Source organism: Trachymyrmex cornetzi, unplaced genomic scaffold, assembly GCF_001594075.2.
Source record: "Trachymyrmex cornetzi isolate Tcor2-1 unplaced genomic scaffold, Tcor1.1 scaffold335, whole genome shotgun sequence".
NCBI lineage: Eukaryota > Metazoa > Arthropoda > Insecta > Hymenoptera > Formicidae > Trachymyrmex > Trachymyrmex cornetzi.
Genome location: NW_017298058.1, coordinates 1230764 through 1256326, shown reverse-complemented (window position 1 = coordinate 1256326; position 25563 = coordinate 1230764). Strand labels below are relative to the sequence as shown.

General features: G+C 37.2%; 3 protein-coding genes across 9 annotated transcripts in view; 1 reads left to right on the top strand and 2 right to left on the bottom strand.

Annotated features, from left to right (window-relative positions):
• Positions 1 to 6669: 6669 nt before the first annotated feature.
• LOC108763020 (transient receptor potential channel pyrexia) lies at positions 6670 to 13346 on the bottom strand. Its single transcript, XM_018510307.1, has 9 exons — positions 12960 to 13346; positions 12486 to 12738; positions 10872 to 11080; positions 10571 to 10792; positions 10130 to 10458; positions 9798 to 10053; positions 7364 to 7639; positions 6950 to 7209; positions 6670 to 6856 (listed from the first exon to the last, which is right to left on the bottom strand). Exons 1-9 carry the CDS (start codon positions 13344 to 13346, stop codon positions 6670 to 6672), a joined length of 2379 nt encoding a protein of 792 aa, XP_018365809.1.
• A 1408-nt stretch (positions 13347 to 14754) lies between these two features.
• On the top strand, positions 14755 to 19630 carry LOC108763031 (cysteine-rich protein 1). The gene is made up of 3 exons (XM_018510319.1): positions 14755 to 14899; positions 19060 to 19212; positions 19468 to 19630. The coding sequence occupies exons 1-3, from the start codon at positions 14860 to 14862 to the stop codon at positions 19509 to 19511; spliced, it is 237 nt and encodes a 78-aa protein (XP_018365821.1). The 5' UTR covers positions 14755 to 14859; the 3' UTR covers positions 19512 to 19630.
• A 3364-nt stretch (positions 19631 to 22994) lies between these two features.
• Positions 22995 to 25563, bottom strand: part of sv (paired box protein shaven) — a 110389-nt gene continuing 107820 nt past the window's right edge. For 6 of the 7 annotated variants that reach the window (XM_018510477.1, XM_018510478.1, XM_018510479.1 and 3 more), the window contains 2 exons: positions 24928 to 25023; positions 22995 to 23865 (listed from right to left, as the gene is read on the bottom strand). In XM_018510477.1, coding sequence (XP_018365979.1) covers positions 23639 to 23865; positions 24928 to 25023 — 323 coding nt within the window. In that variant the 3' untranslated portion in view covers positions 22995 to 23638. Of the gene's footprint in view, positions 23866 to 24916; positions 25024 to 25563 lie in introns of all 7 variants that reach the window. The other variant, XM_018510484.1, reaches the window with a different exon arrangement.

The window sequence follows — 25563 nt, the reverse complement described above, 5'->3', positions numbered from 1 at the left end:
CGCCCCCGCCGCCGCTGCTGCTCACGTGCGGCATTATTGCGGGCACGCGAGCGACGGCCACCGTCGTCTTCCCTGTCTTCTCTCGTATTCCTTTACTTGCCAATCGACTCTGGTGTTTCTCCGTCGGCGGCCGGTAAGGTGCGACAAATTCACGGCGAGGAGTTTGAAAAAGTCGGAACGTTGTCCGTCGCCGTCGGCAATGATTTCGAACGGCGGCCGACGGCGCGACTCGTTGGCACTAGAATTTAGAAATGAGATTCACCGATCGCGAATTCAACAGAATCACTGTTCACATTCGATTCGGGGTCTCGTTAACGCGCGTCCCGTAAGGGATCGTTGCCGCGCACGAATCGGATGATCGAAGGGAACTTGGTAGCACACAGAAAGAACCGTTCACCGTCACTGGTCGCGCGCTAACAGTTGAACGACAAGGTTAGGCCGCACCACTTGACTCGCGAGACAAAGAGCCGCCGGATTCTTCGCGGCGTATCGCGATTCCCGTCGGCGGCGGTCGGCCCTACCGGACCGAACTCGGCGTGGCGGCGGTCAAAATGACAACCGCGCGGCGTCTACTTGAGTCAGATGAGAACACTCAGCGCGACGGAGACGATGCGACGCGCAACGTCTCGCCGACGGTACGACGAGGACGACGACGACGACAAGACGAAACGGCCGGGCGCGCCTCTCGCGACACACGGCCGCGCTTTTCGCGCGCGAGTTTAATTTCCGGTCGGCGCGGCGTTGCGTTGTCGGAGATAGAGATAGAAAGAGAGATACGCGTGGGAAGGTCGCCGCTACCACAGGAGTAGGAGGAGGAGGGCGTGAAGCGCGGCGTAGGATGATCAAGAGAGAAAGAGAGAAGCGTTAGAAGAAGGAAGATGCGGAGAGAGACGGACAGAGAGGTAGGTAGGTAGTGTAGGGTATACTGTATTACTATATTACTGTATACTGTATGAGAAGGCAGGCAGGCAGGCAGGCCGTGACGTATTAATGCGCAGAGTGGAGCGCGTTGTTCCTTCTCTCCACTCACGGCACTCGCGATCTCCCGATCTCGCTCCCCGCACTCGGTTCTCTCTCTTTTTGACGTTAGCTACGGGTGGACCCCTCAGTGCGCGCACCGCGAGCCCGGCTTGCACGTAGCATATTTGCACAAAGACGGCGGCCACGATGTTTCCGCGAGCGCACGATACTGCGATTCCGTCAACGGGCCCGTACGATCGACACGACGACGCGCGACTAATGTGGCACCACGACAACTACGGCACTGTCGTTGTTCTTGTAATTGTTGCTCTTGCTCTTGCTGTTGCGAACGGTGCACGCGCCGAGCAGTCATCGTGCCCGTGCGTGTAAAAGCAAAAATGTTCGAGAGGATTTGCGTGCGTGTCCGGTGTCGGTTCCCGCCGTATATCTACTGTTATCTCTCGACCCGACTCTCCGAATATACCTCGATACGGCCTATGTGAATGCTCGGTGCCGACTGTCGGCGACGGTGAGCTCGGGCGGGCGGCTCTCCCACGCGACGACCAATCACGACGCCGGATTCACAGCGACGGTTTCCCTCGCCGACGCGCCACCTCGCTCCCCCGCGATGCCGCGCTCAGCCAGTCATGGCAGGCAAGCACAGGCAAGGCGGCGAACCGACTTCACCCGACGGACTACGATCGAGCCCGAACCTCGCTCCGGCGCCGTCTCCGTCTCCGCCGCGGCCGTCCTGTTCTGTTCTGTCGCCGCTACCACCACCACCACCACCGCCACCAATGTGTCCGTGTTGCCGTTGTCATCTTCCTTTCGTACCTTCTAGTAAACTCTAGTTTCGTTTCACGAAGAAATCGCACTTTTCATCGAGAATCACGCCCTACATCTGTCTCTTGACGAATTACCCAGGTTATCTACTCGACTAAGGTGGGAAAATCCAAACGACTTTTTCTTATTTTTTTTTTTTGCAAGCTTACTTGCAAGATTCGCACGCGCGCGCGCACGTTTGTCACCACACCGGTCGTGCTCGTAAATGTTCGCTGGTTATTACACTTATCGCGTTTGTTCGCCAGGCGAGTTGTTTTTTTTTTTCACTGTTAGGTGAATTTTCTTTTTTCTTATTTTGTAATCTTGTATATCTTATCGAATTGAGAAACTTATCGAGTAATATATTCATTGATTGTAAAATAAAAATGGCGGGATCGTTATGAATTTATTATCCAACACGAGCACGCGAACGTGCTTCTGTGCGAAGCTATCAGGGCAGGTGCACACCATGATTTCTTCAGCCAGGAAGAACGTAGATATTTATGATAATTTATGTCCGCTACCGCTCGTCCAATTTTAGCGTTTAATTATAATATATTGTCGAAAAGATACCTAAAGCTAATGTTTCATGTGTCGTACGACAAGGCTTTTTAAGCCTGTGATTGGCTGTAGAACAGAGAGGTTCTCGGATCTTTCTGTCCTGCAGCCAAACAACAGGCTTGAAATCTTTATCATACGACACACGAAATATTAGACCATGAACGTTACCGAGTGAACTTATTTTCAATGTAAATGCACACGCTGTGAAAATTATATAACTGTGCGACTCGGCTCCTTGATGGTGAATTACTTTCAATTTTAAATATTCTGTTAATTTTCACAATGCGCGTGGCTTAACTATAACAAAAAAAATCTTTAGCACATCGAGAGGTTTTTGCCACGCGGTTGTCCAACCGCATGCATAGAAAAATATTATGCATACTGTGTACCCAAGTATATGTATAATAATTATTTCTTTCAAGTATATTTGAAAAGTTTATAATATCCGCAAATCTATCTTAAGTCCACCACAAGTATCAAATTTGTTTAAAATATATTCTGAAAAACCTAGTGAGTTTAATTCTTCAAACAAAATTATTAAATTAAAACAAGTTCAGTTTGCTTATTATATAAAATAGTTTTTTCGATCAATTTTATACTATTCTTTAAAAGAAAATTGATTCTTGTTTTGAGTACATAATAATGAATTTTTCTAAAATTTGTAATAAGTATATTTTAATATTATTATCAAGAACATATTCTTTGTTATAACTATTATCTGAAAGGAAGAAAGTAAATGAAGTATTTTTCTTAACAATAGAATGATATTTTTCTGTACACTGTTAAATCTAGTGTCAAATTTAACCTATTGTGAATCGTCACTGCTCCTACTAAACATGTCGTTATTTTTTACTGAAACGATAATTAAATTTGGGTTCGACTCCCGGCCGAGGTAAAATTTTTCGCAATAAGAATTAATTATTTACAGATTTTAATATGTTATTCAACATTTTTAAGATCGTTTCGAAGATGCGAATAAGCATCAAATATTTGTTAAATTGCTAGTCAATTTAACTCGTGATATTACTGCGGTAGTTTAGTAGAATTAGCGTTTTCAAGACCGAAAAATTATTTCGGCGCGCGTTTCTGGGGACTGCATACGTATTATACTATATAAATTCACACAAGAATCATACAAGCATTTAAGATCCAGCTAGACCGTTTAAGGCTTTGATTTCTAGTTATCACATATACACAGAAAAAAAGACTATTGTTAAATCAACCATAATATACTCATATAAGCAAAAATATTGTAATCTTGCTTTAAAAATTTTAGTCTTGAATTTGTATTGATATAAGATTTTTAATTGAGCAAGTCCTGAATTAAGTGCAAAGTAATACTTGCATCAAAACAAATTTAATCAAATCAAGATTGATATTTTTGAAGCAAGATTATAATATTTTTGCTTATATATGAGTATATTATGGTTGATTTAAGAATAATCTTTTTTCTGTGTACGGTCCTATAATATGTTATATTGTAAATTTGACACTATATCATGTCAATTTGACACTGTATATTGTCAAATATAATCATTGTTTTAGTGTAAAATAACAATATGATTGAATAGAAGCAGTGGCGACTCACATTAAGTTAAATTTGATACTAGATTTAACAGTGTATGTGAACGATACTTCCAACAGTTAAAAGTGACTCATTACGATCTACAAGTGGATTATTTTTGTTAATAATAGTGATTTGAAAAGACTCAAAAAAATATATACGTTTTGAGTCTTTCAAATCACTATTATTAACAAAAATAATCCACTTGTATATAATAATATAATAAGTTTCATATAATATAATATTTTCATATAATTTTCGAATAAATAAATAAAAAAATCGGCAAATAGGAGTCATGCGTAGATTTTTTTAGTGCATGTTTATATTATACTTATTTTATCAATTAACTATAATTTTGCACAATAATTTCTACGCATGACTCCTATTTGCCGATTTTTTTATTTATTTATTTGAAAATTATATGCTGTTATAGAAAATAAATATCATAAATCATTCATCAATGAATATATAAGAAACTGCAGATTTCTCAAAAAAAAAAAAAAAAAAAAATTATACACGCATCTCGTTTGGGATGTTTTTATCTAATACAATTTTTCCGAAATAGTCATACTATACCTACACTGAAAAAGATGCATGTAATTTTACATGGAAATTACATGTCTATGACCGGAAAATTACCTAAATATGATTGAAAATTTACTATTTCCAGTAAATTTCCAATCATATTTATGTAATTTAAGTAATTTTCCAGTCATAAACGTAATTTTCATATAAAATTACATGCATTTTTTTCAGTGTACTTTTCCAATACGATTTGTGCGCGCGACAAAGAGAAGAGGGTATTATCACGCGTATAAATCTTCCTCTACTTTTATCTTGTATGGTAGCTCATGCAAAAAGATCATATCGAGTGTGCGCATTTCGCATTTCCAAAAATTATGTACAAGCCGAGAGGGAAAATCCGGAAAGTCCGTGTTTCCAACACAAAATCAGAGAAAACAGCGCCGCGTGTTTCCGACGCTCTTCCGAAATTACGACGATACCGCCGAATCGCGGTGCGTGCCGCTGAAACGCCGTTGAAACATATACATGGACCCCGACGTACAAGCGAATTTAATACGTCATGAAAGCATCTAAATTCGCATCGCCTATGAAAGCCGGCCTCCTCTCGCGAGTCTCTTTCAGCGAATTTTTTCGACTCTCGCTTTTTGCCGCCGTTGTTCCTTTTTACACCGTCACCTAAACTAAATTTTAGCCACATCACTCTACGAGTGCAGCTCTTTCATAATTTTAATAAATTTTTAATTAGTCTCGCAAACTTTACGAATGCAATAGATCTATCGTAGCACTGACTACTGCATGATTAATATACGCTTGAAAATGAGTGCAAATATTTAAACATTTCGATATATATTCGTTCTATCGCGATTCACCTGTACATGATATAATAAAGTATAATTTTATTACATCACGAAACAGAATTCAAATAAAATTCCGTTGTACTTATTATGATATAGATTTTTATCTTTCGTTGCGTCATTAGTAGAATTCTATAAAATTATTATCCAGCTCCTATACGTAATAAAGGATTAAGTAGGAACACTAGAAACGAGTAAGACAGCAAAATTGCACATTTTATAGTGGGAGTTTGCTGCTGCCATACCATATACCGTTGGGAAAGAGCGTACATTTTGCAAATATACTTATCCGGCTTATAATTTATGCTCCGCAATATTTTTCGGCTGCGTAATTCTCGGCTGCTGCTGCTGCTGCAGCATCGCGAGTAATACGCACGGCTATTTAGTAGTCGGATATATGGAGACGTGAACACGCAAAACCCGCCAGTTAAATACATATCATGGTTGAAAAATAAAAAAAAGTCTTTAATACCGGGATATATCCAGAGGTACCACAGCGCGTGTCGCATTCGAACATTACGTTGGACGCGACGAAACGACGATTTAGCGTTTTACATACCGTTAATATTGTTAATTATTGTGTAATTCGGCTTTATCAATTACGTTTAGATTTCGCCTGATCGTCACTCTAAATTATGTTTTAATGAAATTAAAAATAGGACTCAGGTCTCTTTATGCCTTTAATATCATAAACGTATCGAAATCGTCATTACTTGAATGATGGAAGAAAAGGCAATAACGTGTAAAATCAACAATCGGAATAAATAATAAAAATTTAATTGTACCGAACAAATTAAAATTCGTTAAATACTTGATATGAATCATGATTATAGATTCCAGGCGGACAGCTGCAAAGAATTCGAATGATTTGAACTAGTTTCGTAGTGACATCTGTATGATATATCTGTTAGGTCTCTTTAGACCTAATTTTACTGAGAAGATAAGACGGATCGCTGACTTACCATTATGTGTAAGCGTTGTGCAGGTGCATTTCGCTTTCCAAATTTTATTCTACAGAAAATATGTTGTTTTGTATTAATAAATGTGATACGTATACTGAGAAAAAATGTATTAAATTTCAATAAATAATTTCAATAATATTAATATATTTACGGAAAATAAATATTTGCTAAATAAAAAATAATAATAATTAAATCAAATTTGTGATTTTTGTATAAAATAAATATATATTTAGTAAATATTCAACTAGCATTGTTCAAACAAATATTTATTAAAATTTACTGCATTTTTCTCTTAGTGTAGTAATAAGGTAAAATTAAATTTTTGTATAGCACTTTAATTAATGATCGTAAATATTGTTGCCTACAGGCTAACATCCAGCATACTAAAAACGATTACAATGTTGCAAGTACATGCAATGTATTAAGTATTTATATATCTTTTTTGGACAGGTTTTCTTTTGAGTCCGTGTCGTTTCGACAATCTTCGATCTGTCAAATTACGATAGTTGTACACACAATGTGTTTTCAATTCCCGGATTTGTTCCTCTAAATTGGTTAGTATGGAAGTCAACTTCATATCGTCAGTTTCTATGTTTTTATCCGTTAAACTAAAAAATAATACGGCGCTATGTTAGATAGTTTCAATTTCCGATACTGTAAGTACGAAAAAATATATTTTGCATAAATTGTATAATCCATACTTATTGTTCTTGGTGGCTAACAAAAATAAGGCGTCTATTAGATCGGCGGAAATCTTAGGAGGCGCCTCCGTGAAATGACTCATATGATGAAAATAATTTTCACGAGAGACCAGCGTAATTTTTGTGGGAATATCGCGTCTCGAGTGCAACAGCATTCTTAAACGGGGATGTAGCCAATTGCTACGAAAGATTCGATGTGATGTCACCCTTTCTAAATGTGCGACAAACTCCGCTTGTTTCAATAATCGACGTATGTGGCCCTAATATGATAATATTAATTCCGATTCTGATTAATCCTGACTAATCTGCACATCTTTTATACATGCATAGTTTAACTTTTAGCAATTAAGAGGATATCTATATTGAACGGAATGAAATCCGGTTTTATTTCTGAATATTATACATCATACCTACCTCCTTTTCGAGACCTTGAATATCGTTGACCGCCAGACCGATCATGAGATTGATCAGAACGATACTGGCAAGCATGATGAAGACGACAAAGACGATTCTGCTTGTTACCGATAGAAAATTGCTCTCGAATAGCTCATTATACTCGTACTCGCCCATCATCATTACCACAGTTTTTATGATGGCTCTCCAGAAATTGTCAAATTGATTGTTTCCGTGAAATAATACAGCAAAACTCAACGCAAATCCAACAATCAAGTAACCAAACGCCAGGAGAACCTAAAAAGTTAAATGTCAATATATCGTTATAATAGCAAAAGTGATGCGTAAAATAAATTTTGATGTGACGTCTATTGACACTATTTTTAAAGTTCGGATTTATTTTTATCTGATTATATTCATATGCTCACGTAAGTAGTTAAAGAATTCGTCGTAAGAAGTGTGAGAACGACTATTTTGATGATGAACGATAAAATCTTGAAATTAATGAACATGCACAAAAATAATTTTGATAGTGATTCGAGTTATACAGCTTTCGTTGTGCATCGAATTTTTTATTTATATACAAGGTACCTGATAAGACTTTCTAAAATTTTCACAGTAAATTCTAATTCTAAAAAGTGAAATTTCATTCAGTTTTGAAAAAGAGTGGCTCAATTGCCAATTTCTAAAAGTGAAAGTTCATTCTTTGTCATTCTTTAGAATTACATTTTACTCCAAAGGTTTTAGAGAGTAGGTATTGTTATAAATTAGCCACAATAGAGAACCTAAGGCAATAACATTACATTCTCTTACTACCTTACATTTTTGTACGTGCCATGAGCTTTACGCTGAGCTATCTTTTCTTCGTCACAACAATCGAGCGGATGCAGATCTTTATGAATTAATTTCTCATTAGTTATTACACTGAGAAAAAAATGCTGTTGATTCAATTAAAGTCTATATTACGGGCTGTCGCTAACATAAATGATTAATTCATGCGTATATTTTATTGACATAAAGGCTTGATTATTGAAATAATAATTTATGCCTTTATGTCAATAAAAATATACATGAATTAATCACTTATGTTAGTGACAGCCCGTAATATTGAACTTTAATTGAATCAGCAGCATTTTTTTCTCAGTGTAAGAAAACCGTAAATTGGTAAAAAAAACTTCTATTTATTGCCTTAGATTTTCTACTATGATTGTCCAATTCGCTTAATGTTTTACGTTTTTCTATGTATTTTTGGCTTTAAAGCGGCGTTTACAATGAGATTTTGAAGTGTAAAACTTATCCTTTAAGCCTTAAGCCATAAGAAATTGACCAATCGTAGTGAGAAGAATAATTGTCTATAATTAGTCAATTTCTTACGACTTAAGGCTTAAGTTTTGTAGACGCAGCTTTACGCACTGATTACAGTTGTCACACGCACGACGAAACATTAAGAAGAACGCGCTTCTAGCAACGGTCAATAATACTTAACTTGAACTGTTTTTTGCCACTGAATCACACAGATACATGCATTCGCACATACTTATTAACCCTTATCGTACAAGGTCGGGTCACTAGTGACCGAACGATTCCTGTTCGTGCAAGTTTCTTTGAGTCTTTCGGTAATTATAAATTATACTACATTTTATTATTTTCCAAAATGAAGTTTTAATATTTATTTCAGAAAGTTGAAAGTATGTTAGTGAATTTTTAGAGATTTTTTGAACCATTTTGAATAGGCGAAAAAAACGGACGGATTCTGGTGACCCATGTTTGGACGGATGAGGCACCAAATTGTACCTTGTATTCTAAGGATTAATTAACTTCTTATTAATTTTTGCAAAAATCGCAAAATAATAAAAAAACTTCTATTCATTTTGACCCGCTTTTTCTACTAGCGGTGTTATACATATATTATAAAATATCCTACATAAATAGTGCAATAATGAACCTTCGTGATCATCTGGGGACTCCAAAAAGGTGTGAGGCTTTATATTTCTAAAGTTTTTTTTAAAACGGTACTTAAACTGCCATTTAGCCAAAGTTTAAAATATCCTTTTTGCACCTTCAACCGCATATCCTTAGACGTCAGCCTTTACGATTTTTTTTAAATATGTTAAAATTAAAAGTTTTAAAAAGCCACTGCATTTCTATATTTTACAATGTTTAAAGTATGTTCAGTAATTTTTGTGATTTTAAAGGACAAAAGCTGTAAATACGGCGATCAATTGAAATGTTGAGGTCATTTTATCCCCTGTGTGACCAACATAAAATTCTCATGAGGTGGGACCACGAAGGTTTAAAGTCATTATTGCACTAGACGAAAAATGGATTTATAGGGCAGAGAGTTTTGAAATGTTAATTGTATTTTTGTACTTTGTAATTGAATTTTTGTAAAATGTGTAAATTGTACAAATAATTTAGTTTATAAAAAACCGATACATTAATTACTTCGGCTAACCTTTAGAATATTCTTCAACACGGTAGAAAACATAAGTGCGTAATATCCCCACATTGGAACTCGACCAATTAATAACATCATTTGCATCCAACTCAACAAGATTGCGATGCTGATAGAATGTAGCACCCAATGCATGCAATGCTGAGACTTTATTTCTTCCTTTGAACATTTTACAAACTCGCCCGCTATCGATGTCACTAAGGATAGCATGGCGCATATAAGCGACAGCCACGTCTCAAGTTGTCTCAAATAATGCCTGGAATGTTTAGGAATATATGTCAAGTAAAAATCAATAAAAAATTCAAATTTTCATTATTCGGAAGCGTATTTACTTGGGTTCTAATATAACTTGAATCGTATTGTGAAACAAAAGAATGCAAGAACAAATCGCCAGGATTCTTCGAGTCACCATGTGGCCAGCGTCATTATGTGCAAATATTATGGCGTAGACTGAGAGAGAAATAACGAAAAGGAAGTGTACAAGTATGAGAAGAAAGAAAAGTATCCTTAATCTCGCCCACTTTAGTCTGAGAAATGTCTCCACAAGTGGATGCTGTAATATTGCCAGTTGTCTTATATCCGAAGCTGCGGCTATAATGGCCGTGACCACTGCCATTTGCATCTGGTGCTTTGGAGCCAATATACCGAAGTCGACCGTGATCTTTAACAGACATTCCATTCATTAGAATTTGGTAAAAGTAGTAGTAGTATAAGAAATAGGATATCTGTATCTGTAAGGAGTCCTTTAATGGGAGAAACAAAGTGATCCTTACATTCTCATATTTTTCCAAAGGAGAATTATTGGTCGTTTGTACGCAAGAATCCAAGATATCTGTTAAAAAGGTCAATGGTCGCGAAATATGAGCGAATATAGCATCAACAGCGGTGACACCAGTCTTCGTCACCGCGGCTAAATTAGCTCCATGATTGATTAAAGCTTGTACACATTCACGATGGCCCTGATAAGACGCTCTATGAAGAGCTGTACGATTGATCTACATAGATAAGAATAATATACAATTTCGTCTTGTAATTGCATTTGTTACTCTCGAACTAGTGTCTAACATAGTTAACCTGATCGCGCGTATCAATATCAATATTATGACATTGCATTGCTTCAAGTAGAACCATTAGTGTCTCAATACTCCCTGCACTCGCGACGATATGAAGAGGCGTGCTTCCGGAGCTCTTGCATTTGTATGTTGGCCATGCACCATTTAACAGTAATATCTTCGTCGCGTCAGCACTACCTAACATCGCCGCATGGTGCAAAGCAGTAGTACCTAGCAGAATTGAGCGTAATTATATTTATATTGTTTTACAAATATGTAAATTGTTATTTTTTAAACTTCTTTTAACCCTCGAACAACACACTTATTTTCGGTACCTTTGGACGGCACACATGGGTCATTCGTGTCCGACTCGATTTTAAGGCTCTTAAAGTGCTCGAAAAATTCTGTAAAAGTTCACACATATTCTTTAAGGTCTCTACTAAAATATTCTACTATGCAAACATTGGAAAAAATGTTTAGAAAAATTATGAAAATTATTTCCTACATCAGAAAGAGAAAATAATTCAGTTTTGATATAAAAATTGTAACTTTGCTATATATGTACAAAAAAATATTACACGAGTCAGATGCAAAAACAGTGCAATTATTTGAGCATCTGAATATTTCATATTTTTAATGTGGACAAATAGAGTATTTTTGAAGAAAAAACAGTTTTTGATTTTATTAAAATACAAAAATGTGATTATTTTTAATGCAAACAGAAATATTTAAAAAGTGATTACAGAATATTAAATTTTTTTATGGTATGCATTCGCTGCATATCGGTAATCTATGGACTTCACATATTGGCTTCCCGCAGTGAATACAGCAAAAAAAATATAGACACGATAAAATAAGCCTCAATACAAAGATAGCAAAATAACTAAATTCACTTACTTGTGAAAAAGGCACGTTCCGACTTTAGATATGGATCTCTCGATTTCTCACGCAACTTTGCGACTGCTCGACAATACATTAGGACTATTCTTTTTCGTTGAACTTTTGCACCAGTTCATCTTTCTTTCTTTTCTCTTCAGGAAGAAAGAGGAGAAAGAAATATGAACCGGTGCAAAAGTTCAGCCAAAAAGAACAGTCCTATAGAGATTCCCTGTCGCCGTTGCTTCCCTATATTCTCCCCATCACAAAGATTTTTCTCGTGGGGGCGGGGAAGGGGGGCATAGGGTCATCCGCACAGGTATATGAGGAATAAAACCTATTAGAGATAGCATGGACACGAAAGACCCATGTGTGCCGTTCGAGGGTTAATAGTGACGGATTTGTGATCAGATATAAATAAGGTATAAAGTATAGAGCTGATGGCTTATTTCGAAGACTTCGACATTCGAACCTCAATGTTTCGAAACTTTTTAAACTCTTTAATATTTCAATCTTCGAAACTTTGAAGAGTCAAAATTATACAATTATTAATTTAATATATTTAATAGCAATGAATATATTTTCATTAAAAAATGTATAAATATATTTTCGAAAATATTTTCATTTTTTCTATTCTCACAAATATATTTTTCGAAGCTTCGAAGTTGTTAAAAATAACAGTCTTAGTAAGTATAAACCGCAACGATGATACAGTACGGTTCTATCAATGTTGCATAACGCTCTATTGATTGACTAATACCTGTGTCCGGGTGAATAATGTCAACCAACACCTTCGCGGCGACCAGGATCCTAACGATCTCGACGAACTTAGTCATCTCATTGAGATCATCGCGATTCACCGCGCTTCCTGCTAAGAGCAACGGGGTAATCAGGCGCTCGTCTTTAACGTTTACATCCGCACCACCTTCCACCAAAACGCGCACGACGTCTGCGTGATTATTTTTTACCGCCTCGTGCAATGGCGTTCTTCCCCAGCATACGGGTAACGGCAACTAAAACGTCGGAAACATAATTTCTGTGTTTTATTCTTTCTTCTAAATTCTTTAGACTGAAATCTCACTCTAAAGAGTGAAAATTAAGTCAGTCTTGGAAAAAGTAGCTCAATTTTCAATCTTAAAGAGCGAGATTTTATTCTTCAGAGTGACAATTCACTCTAAAAGTTTTACAGAATTTACTGCAGTGCAAATTTGCGAATTATTTTCGCGGTACGAACTTTCTTTCCCATCAGATAGGATTTTGTCAGCGAAGAATATGGGATGTCCTTAGTACACAAATAGATACCGACTTTGACATCGATGTAACCTCCGTGTTGAAGAAGCCACTTTGTCACGTCAGTATTACCATTGTGTGCGGCGTAATAAAGGGCACATCTGCCAATTTTATCTGTGCTGTTTATGTCAGCGCCTTTCTTGTAGAGTCGATTCAACAGATCTATATTACCCTGCCACGCAGCTATCTGCAGGGCTGTCACTTGAAGGGTACCCACAGGACGCACATATCTATTTTCGCTATCACTCGTTAAAATTTCATTCGCCTTATCAAATTTCCCATTCTCGATCGCTAATATGAGCCCGATATGATCCGGATCGTATTCTTGCATGGTAATTTTTCCGTTCTTTTGCGTCAACAGCATGAATTGATCGATCCAAGACGCCCTAATGCTTGTGAGAAACTGACGCACAATGCGCGTAATTAACGAAAATCTAATCACCTCAGCCGGATGTGGTAAAGGATATGATTAGTGTTTTTTATTTTGATACGATTTTGTTTTAATATCACGTTAATTTGCATCAATAACTTTAGTCGAAATTATTAATATAAATTAACATGATGTTACAATAAAATTCCGTAGTTTGTAAATAACTAATTAACTTATAATTACACATATTTTCGGATTTTCAACGTTTTGCTCTCGCAGCTGTTATTAAAAACTTCGTTTTCTGTTAGAGCGTCCATATAATATGTATATATACACATTATAAAAAGTAAAGACTGCAGTTGAATTTTTGAACGATAGCGAATAACTCTCGACCAGATATTTGTATAATCTCGTTAAAATAAATTCCAAAATTTACAGCGGCATTTCCCACATCGCCCTCTGGCTACGCTCTGGCGTTGCACGGCGTAGCTCCCCGACCCAAATTCCGATAATTAATTAATTTCGCGGGTATCGCGTTGCAGTTTTATGAGTAAATACCTTCGAAGCGAGTGCATTCCGTCGTTCGATACTTCGAACAGCTCCGTTATTCGCGCATAATCAAACTATCGATCTGGATACTCGTGAACCTTTGCGTCGCACAATTTTGATAACGAATTTGTTAAACAATAGCTAACGGGATTACTTCAGCCAAAGAAAGTAAGCGAACGTATTGAACGAAGCCTCAAACCTCGAGTCTCTCCGTTATTGCTCCAATATCTGTACATGTACAAGGTGTCCTAAATTCTCCACTTCTCTCTTCTGCTTTCTTTTTATTTACCAATATTTTATTTTTATTAATTTAAAGTTTTTCTTAGTAGATTTTTAATCAAAATTATTTATATTTCGATATTTTCTATTGAAACAAATTTTAATTAAAACGTGGATTTAAATAAAATGCACAAAGAGTTTGCTATCTAAAAATTGAGGTAGATATAGATCTGAAAATAATTTTGTTGGACCATCAAAATAATTATATTGGACACTCAAGCCGGTTGCGAGAATGTCAAAACTTTTTTGCGTTATTATCCATTATATTTGAAAGTCCTATATTATTATTTTGTTAGTCTAATAAAATTATTTTTAAAGTTGTATTTAACTAAATTTTTAGATATTTCCAAATTGTTCTTTCCGTGCATGTATATGCAGACACGATAAATGTTCGTACATTATATAACTATGAGCAGGTAACATTTGCACGATGCTTAAACACACACCGCCGTGGTCGGGCTCTCGTGTATTCGTACAGCCGTTAGTCTTAACACACGTTCACACGCTCAATCAACTGGAGAGTGTTGCGTTACCTTGCCAAGCTCTCAGGGCCAGTACGCGTCTGACCACGCTGCTGAGAGCATCCTTCTGTTAGACAGACAACCTCGTTGAAGTAGAAGCCGGTTTCGTCACGACACATAACGAGATGCCGAATTGTCCAAAGTGCGACAAGCCAGTATATTTCGGTAAGATGACGATTATTATTGTAATATCAATATAGTTACAAAATATTGAAACCAGTACTATTTGAGCCGAGTGTTCGATGCTGTCGATACGAAGAATTGTACTTTGTACAATTGTTAGCATAAGCTAATCATCGTGAGCAAAGGTCATTTTACATGTCCGTAGCATTGAAAGCTACCGAAATGAAATATTTTGATTTACAGAAATTTCACTCTTACAATATATTTTTATATTCGAATTATTCTTTCATGTCGTTTTATATATATATACAAGAGTGGAAATAAAGAACGCTGAAAATGATACAATTTAATTTTTCATAATTTTTGGATATTGCTGTGTTTTATAAATACGAATAAATTATTTATATTACATCGATTATAGCACACAATGAATAGAGAAGAGGTTATTAAATATCTTATGTTGATAAACGTATTATATGATAAACACGATCCACTTCTAAGTACATATATGCGTCATTTGATAGAAAACGATTAAAGCGATGTACGCGTGCGAAACATAATTTTATGCTTTACATCAATTTTATCCAAAATTAGCTATACAATCATATCCTTATATTATCATTTCAGTCTTCCTGAAAGATACAGCAGAAATCACATTTGATAAATAAGACATAATATTGTGAAACGTCAATGTTTAACTTTTGCGTGTTATTTACCTATATTTTACTTTGACTCTCCTCGAAAATTTTCATAAATTATCAAAGTTTAGTTTACAGTACGAAATATTCTTATCAACTCTTATTGTGTCTGGATTAAGAGTCAACAAGAAAGGCATAGAATCAAAAGAACATAAATATACTTGAAATGGTAAACGTGCGGTGACGACATCAATGATATCATTGAACGACCTCGGAATCCACTACAGCAAACATTATGTCAGTTTCACTCATACAGACTCCAGTTTACTACGAGTGTAGTGAATGAGTAATCCAGTCAGTTTCTATAGAATAAACTCAATCCATAGTTGTGTAACAGGAGCTGCAGCACCTGCGAGAGGAGGCGCCGCCGTATTTACATGAAATTAAGTCTACGGCGTAACGTTGCACTCTCATTTCATAATAAGTAACTTGAACACAATATTCTTTATCGATGCGTGCCACGATTCGACTTTAATCAGTTTTACTTTGAAAATTGGTCAACCGCTATCAACGATACTTCTTGAAAACGAGGAGACGACCTCGAAACCTTCTTAAATGCACTTCGGTATTATACCGGTTGTTGTAATACTTGTATCGTAAGTCGTGGACAAAATGTTGCGATAACATTATCTATAGTTGACTATGCACTTTAAAGTGCGCATCGCGCATAGTAACTCTATTCAATCATAAATAAACAATGTGGACGGACAATTCTGTAGTATTGTGCACTTTTTTACGAAATTCAAGATATTTTTTTGGATTTCAAAGCTGTTGTAGCTACAAAAAAAATCTAATATATTTATCCCATTCTATTAATAAATAAAAGCGTGATTCCAAAAAGATTATCGCGCACAAATTTTGCGTTTAGACGTTCGATTTTTAATCGAGGTTATGCATCTTGTTTTTTTTTTTTTAAAGCCCATTGACCATTGATGGAAATAGATTGATGGAAATAGATTTCTGATGCGTCACGAACATACGAATGACACCTTTTTTACATAAAATGCTCAAAAACATGCAAATTATTGGGACCTTTTGCACAAACAGTTGTATTACACTTGTATGTTTATATTTTATCGAATTTTTTCTATTATTTTCTATACATAGAAAAAAATTAATTTATGCATATAATACTTAAATATCTCGCATAGAGAACTATTATGCTAATGTAAGGTAAAACAGAGAAAAAGAAAGATAGAAAATAATCATAACGCGAGAGACGACTGAATGAGGAAGAAAAAACCATGCCGAAAGTCACGGAGTTGCTCCGAGTGCAACAGCAACAATAAACCGTCCAGCCATGAGGATAACACAAAGGAAACATAGTATATCGCGCGCATGGATACTAATAACACAGACACACGAAACAGGTTTGCTGAGAAGAATGGTCAGGTCTCGTAGTCGCAGCACGAAAAGGTAGTAGGAGGAACCACGAAGAGAAGAGTCGGTCGGTTTCCACCGCAACCCCCGCTGAAAGGGAGAAGAGACCGAGATGCGAGATCTGAGATCCGAGCTGTTTTTCTGGGGATCTTGAAGAGGGGGGGTGAAAGCTGTGGAGGCTCCGGAGGGGAGAGGGGCACGATGATGTGGACGGCGGTTTGAAAGGAAATGAGCGCGGGTGATGCAGGCATGGGTGCGGATTGCGGTGAAGGGGATGGTCTCTGTCGACGAAGAGGGATAAAAAGAACGAAGAGACGTAAGGGCCGGGGAACGATGTTCCGAGGGTCTATGCAATCAGCGGCGGAGGTCGATTGTTTGGCGCCTGGGCGCAACGATTCGTACATACGTTACTGTCTCTGCCTTTTCGCACGTTACCGGTGCGATGCGCAACTCGGCGAATGCTGACGATTATGCACTCGCTTCTCCGTCGCCAGATAATTAGGAGTTAATTAACTAATGGCCCTTTATGCGCGTACCCTTCTTACCCACGATACACTGCGCGCGCGCGTGCTCTCTCTCTCTCTCTCTCTCTCGCTCTCTTTCATTTTTCTTTTTTCACTCTCTCCTTCTATACGTTGCTATTCCTCATTCTCCGCTACACCTCGCTTTCATCGACGCATCCTTTCTTCGCCGATGCACCCACCGCGCTCGTCTCGTCATTTTCCAATTTCCCTCGCTGGCGCTACCGCCGCCCTTTGTGCTTCTTCTTAGACACGGTGAAGCGTTTGAATGCAACCACCAGTCCCGCTGTGGTTCTTGCCTCATTTTTGTCTCTCCTGCAGGTTTGATATGCTGTAATGGCGCGATATGCTGCCGTGACGCAACGGAAGAAAAGAAAAATCGGTTTTCGGCTTTCACGAGTCTTCCGTCAAATTGTTGCGCGAATTTATACATATAAGAAAGAAGATATTAGAAGTCATTGAAATGTCAATGTTAGGCTAATACAAAAAGCTCCGAAAATCGTATTTTATTCGTGGCATTATGCCGCAGAGTCAATGACTCTTAGCAAACTGAGAACTTGTCTTTATCGACGTGTTTGATCTCATATATGATTAATCTTATCTGAATAACTGGCAATTGCACAGTTTTTAAATGATAAATCTATCTTATTTCAAGTATGACAACTATTATCTTTACAAATATTTAGAATTTATAAGTTTGAATTAATTTTAAAAATGAAATATGTATAAAGTATTAATATAAAATTTGATAATTTTAATATCTGAAGGAATGCTTCAAAATTCTCAATTCCCTTAAAAAAGTTAAATCAACGCTCTCGTTGCTTTCTCATTGGTATCATTCCATCTTTTTTTCCGACAATTCTATTGTGTCCCTTTCGTACATACGCACGCACACTAATGCTTGCAGATGCATTTGGGAATTAAGTGAGGTACATGTATAATGTGACTCGCATATGAAGGTTTAAGAATTTTTTTTAAATCTCTGTCGACGACATGAAATCCTTTATGAAACAAGTTCGGAGTATGTTTCGCATTCACGCCTTTAATGAATAACAGACGACGATCGATCCCATCGGGACTTCAATATTGGAGTTTCTAATTATGAAATTGCTAATGGAAGGATTCTATCATCTACTTATCCTTCTCATCATCCGCGATACAGACGAGGCGATGCGGCAATGTGCTCAGGCCGCATGAAGTTGATTCTTTCATTTTAAGTTTTGTTGAAAATAAACGATGGTTAATATAATGTTGTTAGATAAATTATTCCTTTTTATTGTATTAAATGAGAATATTTTTCATTGTATTGTTCGCCTTTTAAGTTTTTAATTATTTTACTTTATTTCAGATATCATTCCATCAACGTTATATTAACATAAAATATTTTTTCATCATTCTTTTAAAATACTATGCATGTCTACTAATTTCTATTTCTTGCAGCGATCATCTTTGCGGCAAAGGGAGGAAACGATATTCTAATACAAATACCACATTACTGTAGAAACATAAAATTTAATATGGAAAGCGTGACTAGTTTCGTTGCGGTGTACCGTCTTTTATGTTACACCGGGACGCGCGCGTTAACATTCATCTTATGTTGCAGCCGAGAGGAAGACATCCTTAGGCAAAGATTGGCACGGTTCGTGTTTACGCTGCGAGAAATGCAATAAGACCTTAACACCCGGGGGTCATGCCGAGCACGAAGGGAAACCCTACTGCAATCACCCTTGCTATTCAGCCCTGTTCGGTCCAGGAGGTAAATGGAAATTTTCGTCTCGGTTCGAGCGATACGCTTCGTTTCCTCTAAAACTGTTTCATATTCAAAACCCTTCTCTCTCGTAGAACATCGCCGTCCTGCATTTAATATATTAAATTAATGTACATCTTCCTTATTCCATCCATTTACGTGCGCATCTCATTGCTCTTTATACTATTTTCAAATTAAGTAATATTTGCTGCACTTCTAATATTAAAGATTTGCGTAATGAAATGATGATCGCTGTGATTGCAGGTTTCGGACGGGGCGGCGCTGAAAGTTATGTTTATAATAAATGAGCCATAAACGTAAAAGCAGTAAAGTGTGTGTCTATTTCATTATATTTAACGATAAGACAATTGTACAATTTCGAATATAAGGAGCAGTTGGACATTGAAACATAAAATAATATTCATTCTGCTTGTTTATGTATACGTAAATATCTATTTTTTACAAGATGTTTCAGGAATGTATATGTTATTAAACATAATAATGATATTATATAAAAAGGAAAATAATTACATTCTATCTGTATCGATTCTTACCCACGCCTAATTGATCTAATAATTAATCTTTATAGAACGGAAACAACACTAATTATAAGTATACACTCTACTGTATATGATACCGTAGTTGCATAACGCCGATAAGGGAGAAATGCACGTTCACGACTAGAGATGCATTACCATCAGTACAGTGCGTTAATAAACAAAGAATTTGTATATAAAAATATAGCTGATATAATGCAATATATTTTTCTCTATAGTGTCTTCCATAAAATTTATTAAAGCTATATTTTTTCCTTTAATTATATTAATTATTGATTTTTTTTCTCTATAGTGTCTACATAAGAGTGTATATTGCTCGAAACAGATGTCGCTAAACGCACATTTTCATGAATTATCAATAAACTTTTATGCTGTTATTTTGTTTTACAAAATGATACTTGATATGAATGATTTACAAAATGATTACTTGATATGAATAAAAAGTATTTTTATATTGTACTATATTTACAAAAAAAAGATAGCTTTAATATTTTCGCTTTTAATAGCTTTATTCACTTTTGTTTATATTTCAGCAAGTTTATTTGTATTTTCATGTTTATTATATTTTCAACTCCATATAACAAAATTTATAATAGTGATATAATTTATAATTGTATCTTTAGTTTTTATGTTTTATAATACATATGCAATATAGTAGGACGGAGATAATTTTCTTCAGATTTTCTAAGATTTTTCAGTATTTCTAGATGATTTGTGAAAAGAAAAAATATTAAGTTTTTAAAGATATTTTTTTCTTGTATTATTTTTGAAAATATTTTTGCAGATTGCTTATATTTGATTTCTTCAACAATTAATCGGATGTTACATTTAAAAGTATTATTTATAGTACATGCAAAATTTAATTATAGGGTACTAGATATTGTTGAAATAAATTTCATATATAAACCTCATATTTATTTAAAAAGGATGTACAGAGTTTTGTTTGCAAGTATCAACAGCGAGACTCGGCAAGAGCGGCGCACGGAACAAGAATATCACACGGAACAAATAAAGTAAAATGAAATAGTCGTGTGTGCTCGATTAAAAATGCGCGGCTGCGGCGTTTGAGTTGAAATTTCCGATTAGCAAATACATAATTCGCAACAAACGAATTCGCAATTCCGCTCATCGCTCGAATGCCGCACACAGTCGTTTTTCTCTTCGTATCTTTTATATTCAATTCCGTATTACAATTGTTTTTGTGCTCTTCATCAGCTTTTCCTCCTATGGAGACTATAAAACGTTTATGCAATATTGCTCTCTCAACGGATTCTTTGGCAAAACTTATTACACATAGGTCATCATTACAATTAATAAATAATAAACGTATTAAATAATATAATGATGATAATGATAATAATAAAATATAATAATAATGATAAAATAATGAAAATAGTGAAAATAGCAAATAGAATAATAATTAATAATCAGCTTCATTATGATAATAGCGATAAAGTAACAATAAGTAAGGCAAAAAAATCGTACCGAACATCGGACACAATGATCCAGCCGATGTTTGGTCAATTGAAATTCAAATATATCTCGTGCATGCACGCGCTGAATTATTCCTTAAACTTTTTCCTGATACAAATGTCTTTCATTTAGCAATGCCGAGCCGATAAAATTGTTACTGGGATTACAGCAAATAAAAATCTCGCGTTTCAACGTTTTTTTTAGCGTCTGCGTTTTTCCTTTCTGCAGGGCTTTATTGTGCTATCGTGGCACATTATAATTGCAAGCAATAGATATCATAATTACGATTTGATTAGCAATTTAAAAATGTCAGTTGCAATCTCATTAATTTTATGATAAATCGAATTAAAGTGCAAAAGAGCGTAACACAGACAACAGAGATAAAATGATTTTCGCGATAAAAATAATAAAGTTTAATTATTTGATAAAAGGCTATCGACACGGACGGAACATCGCGCGAGAGGTTCAAAAATTTTATCAATTGACTGGGATCAATAACAATTTCGATTTTGCGAGCACGCTTTGGATCGACACTAATGAATTGAAAGAATGTTTTATAACATTATTATATTCGTCATTTAATTTACTGTTTCATTTATTTCAATATGCAATATTTGGTTTACTAGCGCATCTCTTTCGAATGTGACTAGAAATTGTCGGATTAAGTAGAATTGTCAAATAATTTCCAATCTACAAAATTATCCGGCAAGCTGAGTAAATTCGAGACGCATGAAATCTGTAGCGCGTGCCGTTGAGGCATCAATGATTAACACGGTAATTAAATCAAAGAACGCGCGTGCGCTTAGTGAAATGTAATTTTTCTCATTAAAAAATCTCTGACGCCCAACGCTAATTGCGCCTTCGTGATAATCTTCTCCCGCGCGTTCCGCCCGACGACGAACGGGAACTAGTACGACTTCCGCTGTAAAGCGGAAGCGTGGCGAATGCGCCGAACGGAACGGGAGAACGAGCGTGATCGTCGGGCTGTCGAGGAAGTGTCCACGCGCCGACTTGCGCTAATTACCACGAATAAGCAAGAAAGCCCTCCGTACAATAGTGATCGGTATCACGACATAGTTCGCGGTTAGCACGTACTTACCACCTTAGCAAAATTAAAAATGATTTTTTTCAATATCAATTCTTTGAATCTTTTTAAGTAATAAGTTATCTTTGAAATAATTATAATCTCTCGTTTGTTTTTTTTCAATTTTTATGTCGATCCTACACGCCGCTCGCAACTACGCATTACTCATCCGTGTGAAGAGGCCGCTCAAAACCGGCGCAAACGTGACGCTTTTTTGCCGCAACTGCGCGACGTGCTCGTTCGTTCGACGATCCGTATGATGTACATGCTTATGTCGGTGCGTGCTGCGTGCGTGCGTATGTACGCATGTGTACGTGCATGTGTTGAGTTTACTCGCGCGTGTGTATATGGTCTTTGGTTTCTACAAAAAATATATATAATATCCTTAACAGTAGTGATCATTACAGTCGACTCCTGATTTAAAAATCTCAAACTTATCGTGTTATTTTCTACGATATTCTTAAAGGGGTGAGGGGTCGTCGTGCCTACAGGAGAGAAAAACGTGCCGTTGGGGCGCTTGACTTTGTTTACACGAATCATATGTATAATATATATATATATATATATATATTTTTTATTCTTATTTATATATGTTCAATTTATATATATTTACATGGTCGGCGACTATGTGTGCCACGCGAGCGCGCGCTCACGAGGGCGGTCACGACCACCGCGTGGAAATTACACTAACTGAGGATCATTAAATTAAACTACCTACCACCGCGGCTCTCCAGAGAGCGGCGACGCCGTCTTCAACGCTTTCGAACATTCGAAATTCACTCGCATCGCCACCATTAACAATCGATAAGTCAACCGGTCGATGATTCTTCGGATTGCGATTAATAAATAAAACATAGAAGGAAACGCGTTTATACTGCGAAGAACAGTGGCAATACGAGGGAACCCTGTATACGCCAGTACTCTGACGTGACCGTCACTCGCGTCAAGCTCATTTTGCGCGGAATCACGTCGCGCGCTCGATTAGAACAAATTCCCAAGTCCTGTTATTCATCTTGAACGCAATGGAATTTAAAACTCCGAGCGCAGCTAATTCTAGATTCGATTTAACGTTCCTCGTCGCGAGTCATCCTAATCTTCTTCTTCTTCTTCTCTTCTTCGGTACATTCTTCCCTGTAGATTCACCGATATCTTTCGCACTCTGAATTTTCCATCGCGCATTCCCAAAGCAGTTAAAAGGAGATCATTGCTTAATGTCGAGATGGTGTCTCTTCGTGATATGGCGTCCATTGTCGCAGCTCACTGTCTCTCCGCTGACCATTGGGGAACGTTCGGTCGAGAGTCCCGTCGTGTGGTTCAATCATCAAGCCAGGTAGAGGTCCGTCGGTGTGGCGGAGGTGTGGTCCGGCTTCGTGCAGGCGCTTCCGGTCGGCGAGGCCGCGCTGGCCCCGCTGCTAGCCCTGGTGGCCGCCAGAGGCGAACGACTTGCCACGTCGGCGCTGCTTTCCGGACCACCGCTGGTACAACCGCCGCCGCCCTGCTGCGATGTATGAGTGGACGTGTCTCCGTTGCAATAGTAGTACGTGGAGTCTAGAACGAGAAGCGATTACGTTCATCACGCATAGAATTTGTGGGTTTCCCTATACCTGCGTATACAATACCCTATTTAACATTTATATATATATATATACATATAAAAGCAGGCTCAATTGATGTATTCGTATCCACGAATGAAATATCTCCTTGAGTCGTACCCTCCTATACATTTTACGTTCTACGCGCAATTTGTAACGTTGCATATTCAGCCGCGTTTTCGCCACAACAACTTTTCCCATTCTGTGTTTATATACATGCGCATCATATCGCGTAGAATTAAGATGGAATAAATTTCCGCGATGCGCCTATCTAATTTTCGCGTTTAATTATAGCTTCGTTCACGTAACGCTCGCGTGGAATATTAAGAACGAGGAGGAATAAGTTGAGCGCGCGCGCGGGGAAGCGGGCAAGAGCGCGTTGCGATATCGCAAACGGATCTATATTACGTGTTACGAGGTACGGGTTAGCAGCGTATCGCGTGTCCGATAAGAAAAGGAAAAAAAAAGGAGGTTTATTATTCTATTCGTATCTGCACGCGCGATGCGCGCTCTCTTCTATGCTTGCACCACGAGGTATCGCGATCTCCTCTTAACGCCGCCAATCTTGTACGTTATGAAGGATAGGCGTTTGAATCGGGGTTATATTAGAACCGTACGGAGAACGCGACGTGGCTTCGATGGGGAACTAGTTCGATGTTATCTGATATGAATCGAATTGCAGCTCGCGCGTTAACGAGGAACGAAGCTAGGAAGTTCTATTTAGATCGCGAGGTATTGTGTCCGCGTGCGCGGTTACATGAGCGTAACTAGAAATAAAGTTTTTTTGCCAGGCTCGTATCTTCGTATATCGCGTACATGTAATTTCGACGGGATAAAGAATACGGGCTGCCTTTCACGCGTTTATTACTTCGAGCAAGTTGATTGTGTAACGGGCCGGCTGACCACTTCTCTTTCTAGTTATCAATATGGCGTTACCGAAATATCGGCCTATTTTCCTAGTATTTTCATATTTCGATAACCCTAATCTAATCGGTACTCATACTCACTGTTTACTTACTGAGCAACCCGCTTGTCGCTGCTCCATAACCATAGCCGCTGTACGGTGCACTTGAATATTGGGAATATGCAGCGCTGTACGCATAGTCGCCACCACCTAAACAAAAGTCGACGATAAGCTAATTAGCGTGGGTTGACAGTGTCGACGTTTCTAAAATTAACACATTATGTTAATGTCTGAATTAATTCTTGAAACTGGTCTTGCAAGTAGACTTGCGCGAAAGTGCACTAAGGAATAAATTAGATTCTCGGATACAATTTAACTTTGTAGGCTGGAAACATGTGGGCTTGTAATGATACTTGTTGTTATTCAACCGAAATAGTAGTTACTGTTATAATTGATGCCAAACAATATAACTGCAGCAATTCTATTTAAAAAAATAAATAAAATATCGTTATAAAGAGAATTATTTATATAACTGGCACACACAAGAAAAGATTTATTATCTTAATTACACGTCGATTAAGAATATCATCACAGTATCCTTCATTGATACGTGATTTTTCCAATGGATAAAAGCCACCCTTTCCGACAAAACTGTCCGTGGCTCATCGCCCCGAACTGGTAAATCAGCGCTCCTCAGACAGAGCTCTGACTTACCCTCTGAACGTACCGCCGAGCTCGATTCAACCCCCG

Coding starts and splice junctions, on each gene's coding strand:
- LOC108763020 (XM_018510307.1), bottom strand. CDS start 13,346: ATGCAAGAATACGATCCGGATCATATCGGGCTCATATTAGCGATCGAG. Junction 10,793..10,871: donor ATATTGATACGCGCGATCAG/GTTAACTATGTT, acceptor TTATCTATGTAG/ATCAATCGTACAGCTCTTCA. Junction 7,640..9,797: donor TGTTGAAGAATATTCTAAAG/GTTAGCCGAAGT, acceptor TTAACTTTTTAG/GTTCTCCTGGCGTTTGGTTA.
- LOC108763031 (XM_018510319.1), top strand. CDS start 14,860: ATGCCGAATTGTCCAAAGTGCGACAAGCCAGTATATTTCG. Junction 14,900..19,059: donor CGACAAGCCAGTATATTTCG/GTAAGATGACGA, acceptor CTTATGTTGCAG/CCGAGAGGAAGACATCCTTA. Junction 19,213..19,467: donor AGCCCTGTTCGGTCCAGGAG/GTAAATGGAAAT, acceptor CTGTGATTGCAG/GTTTCGGACGGGGCGGCGCT.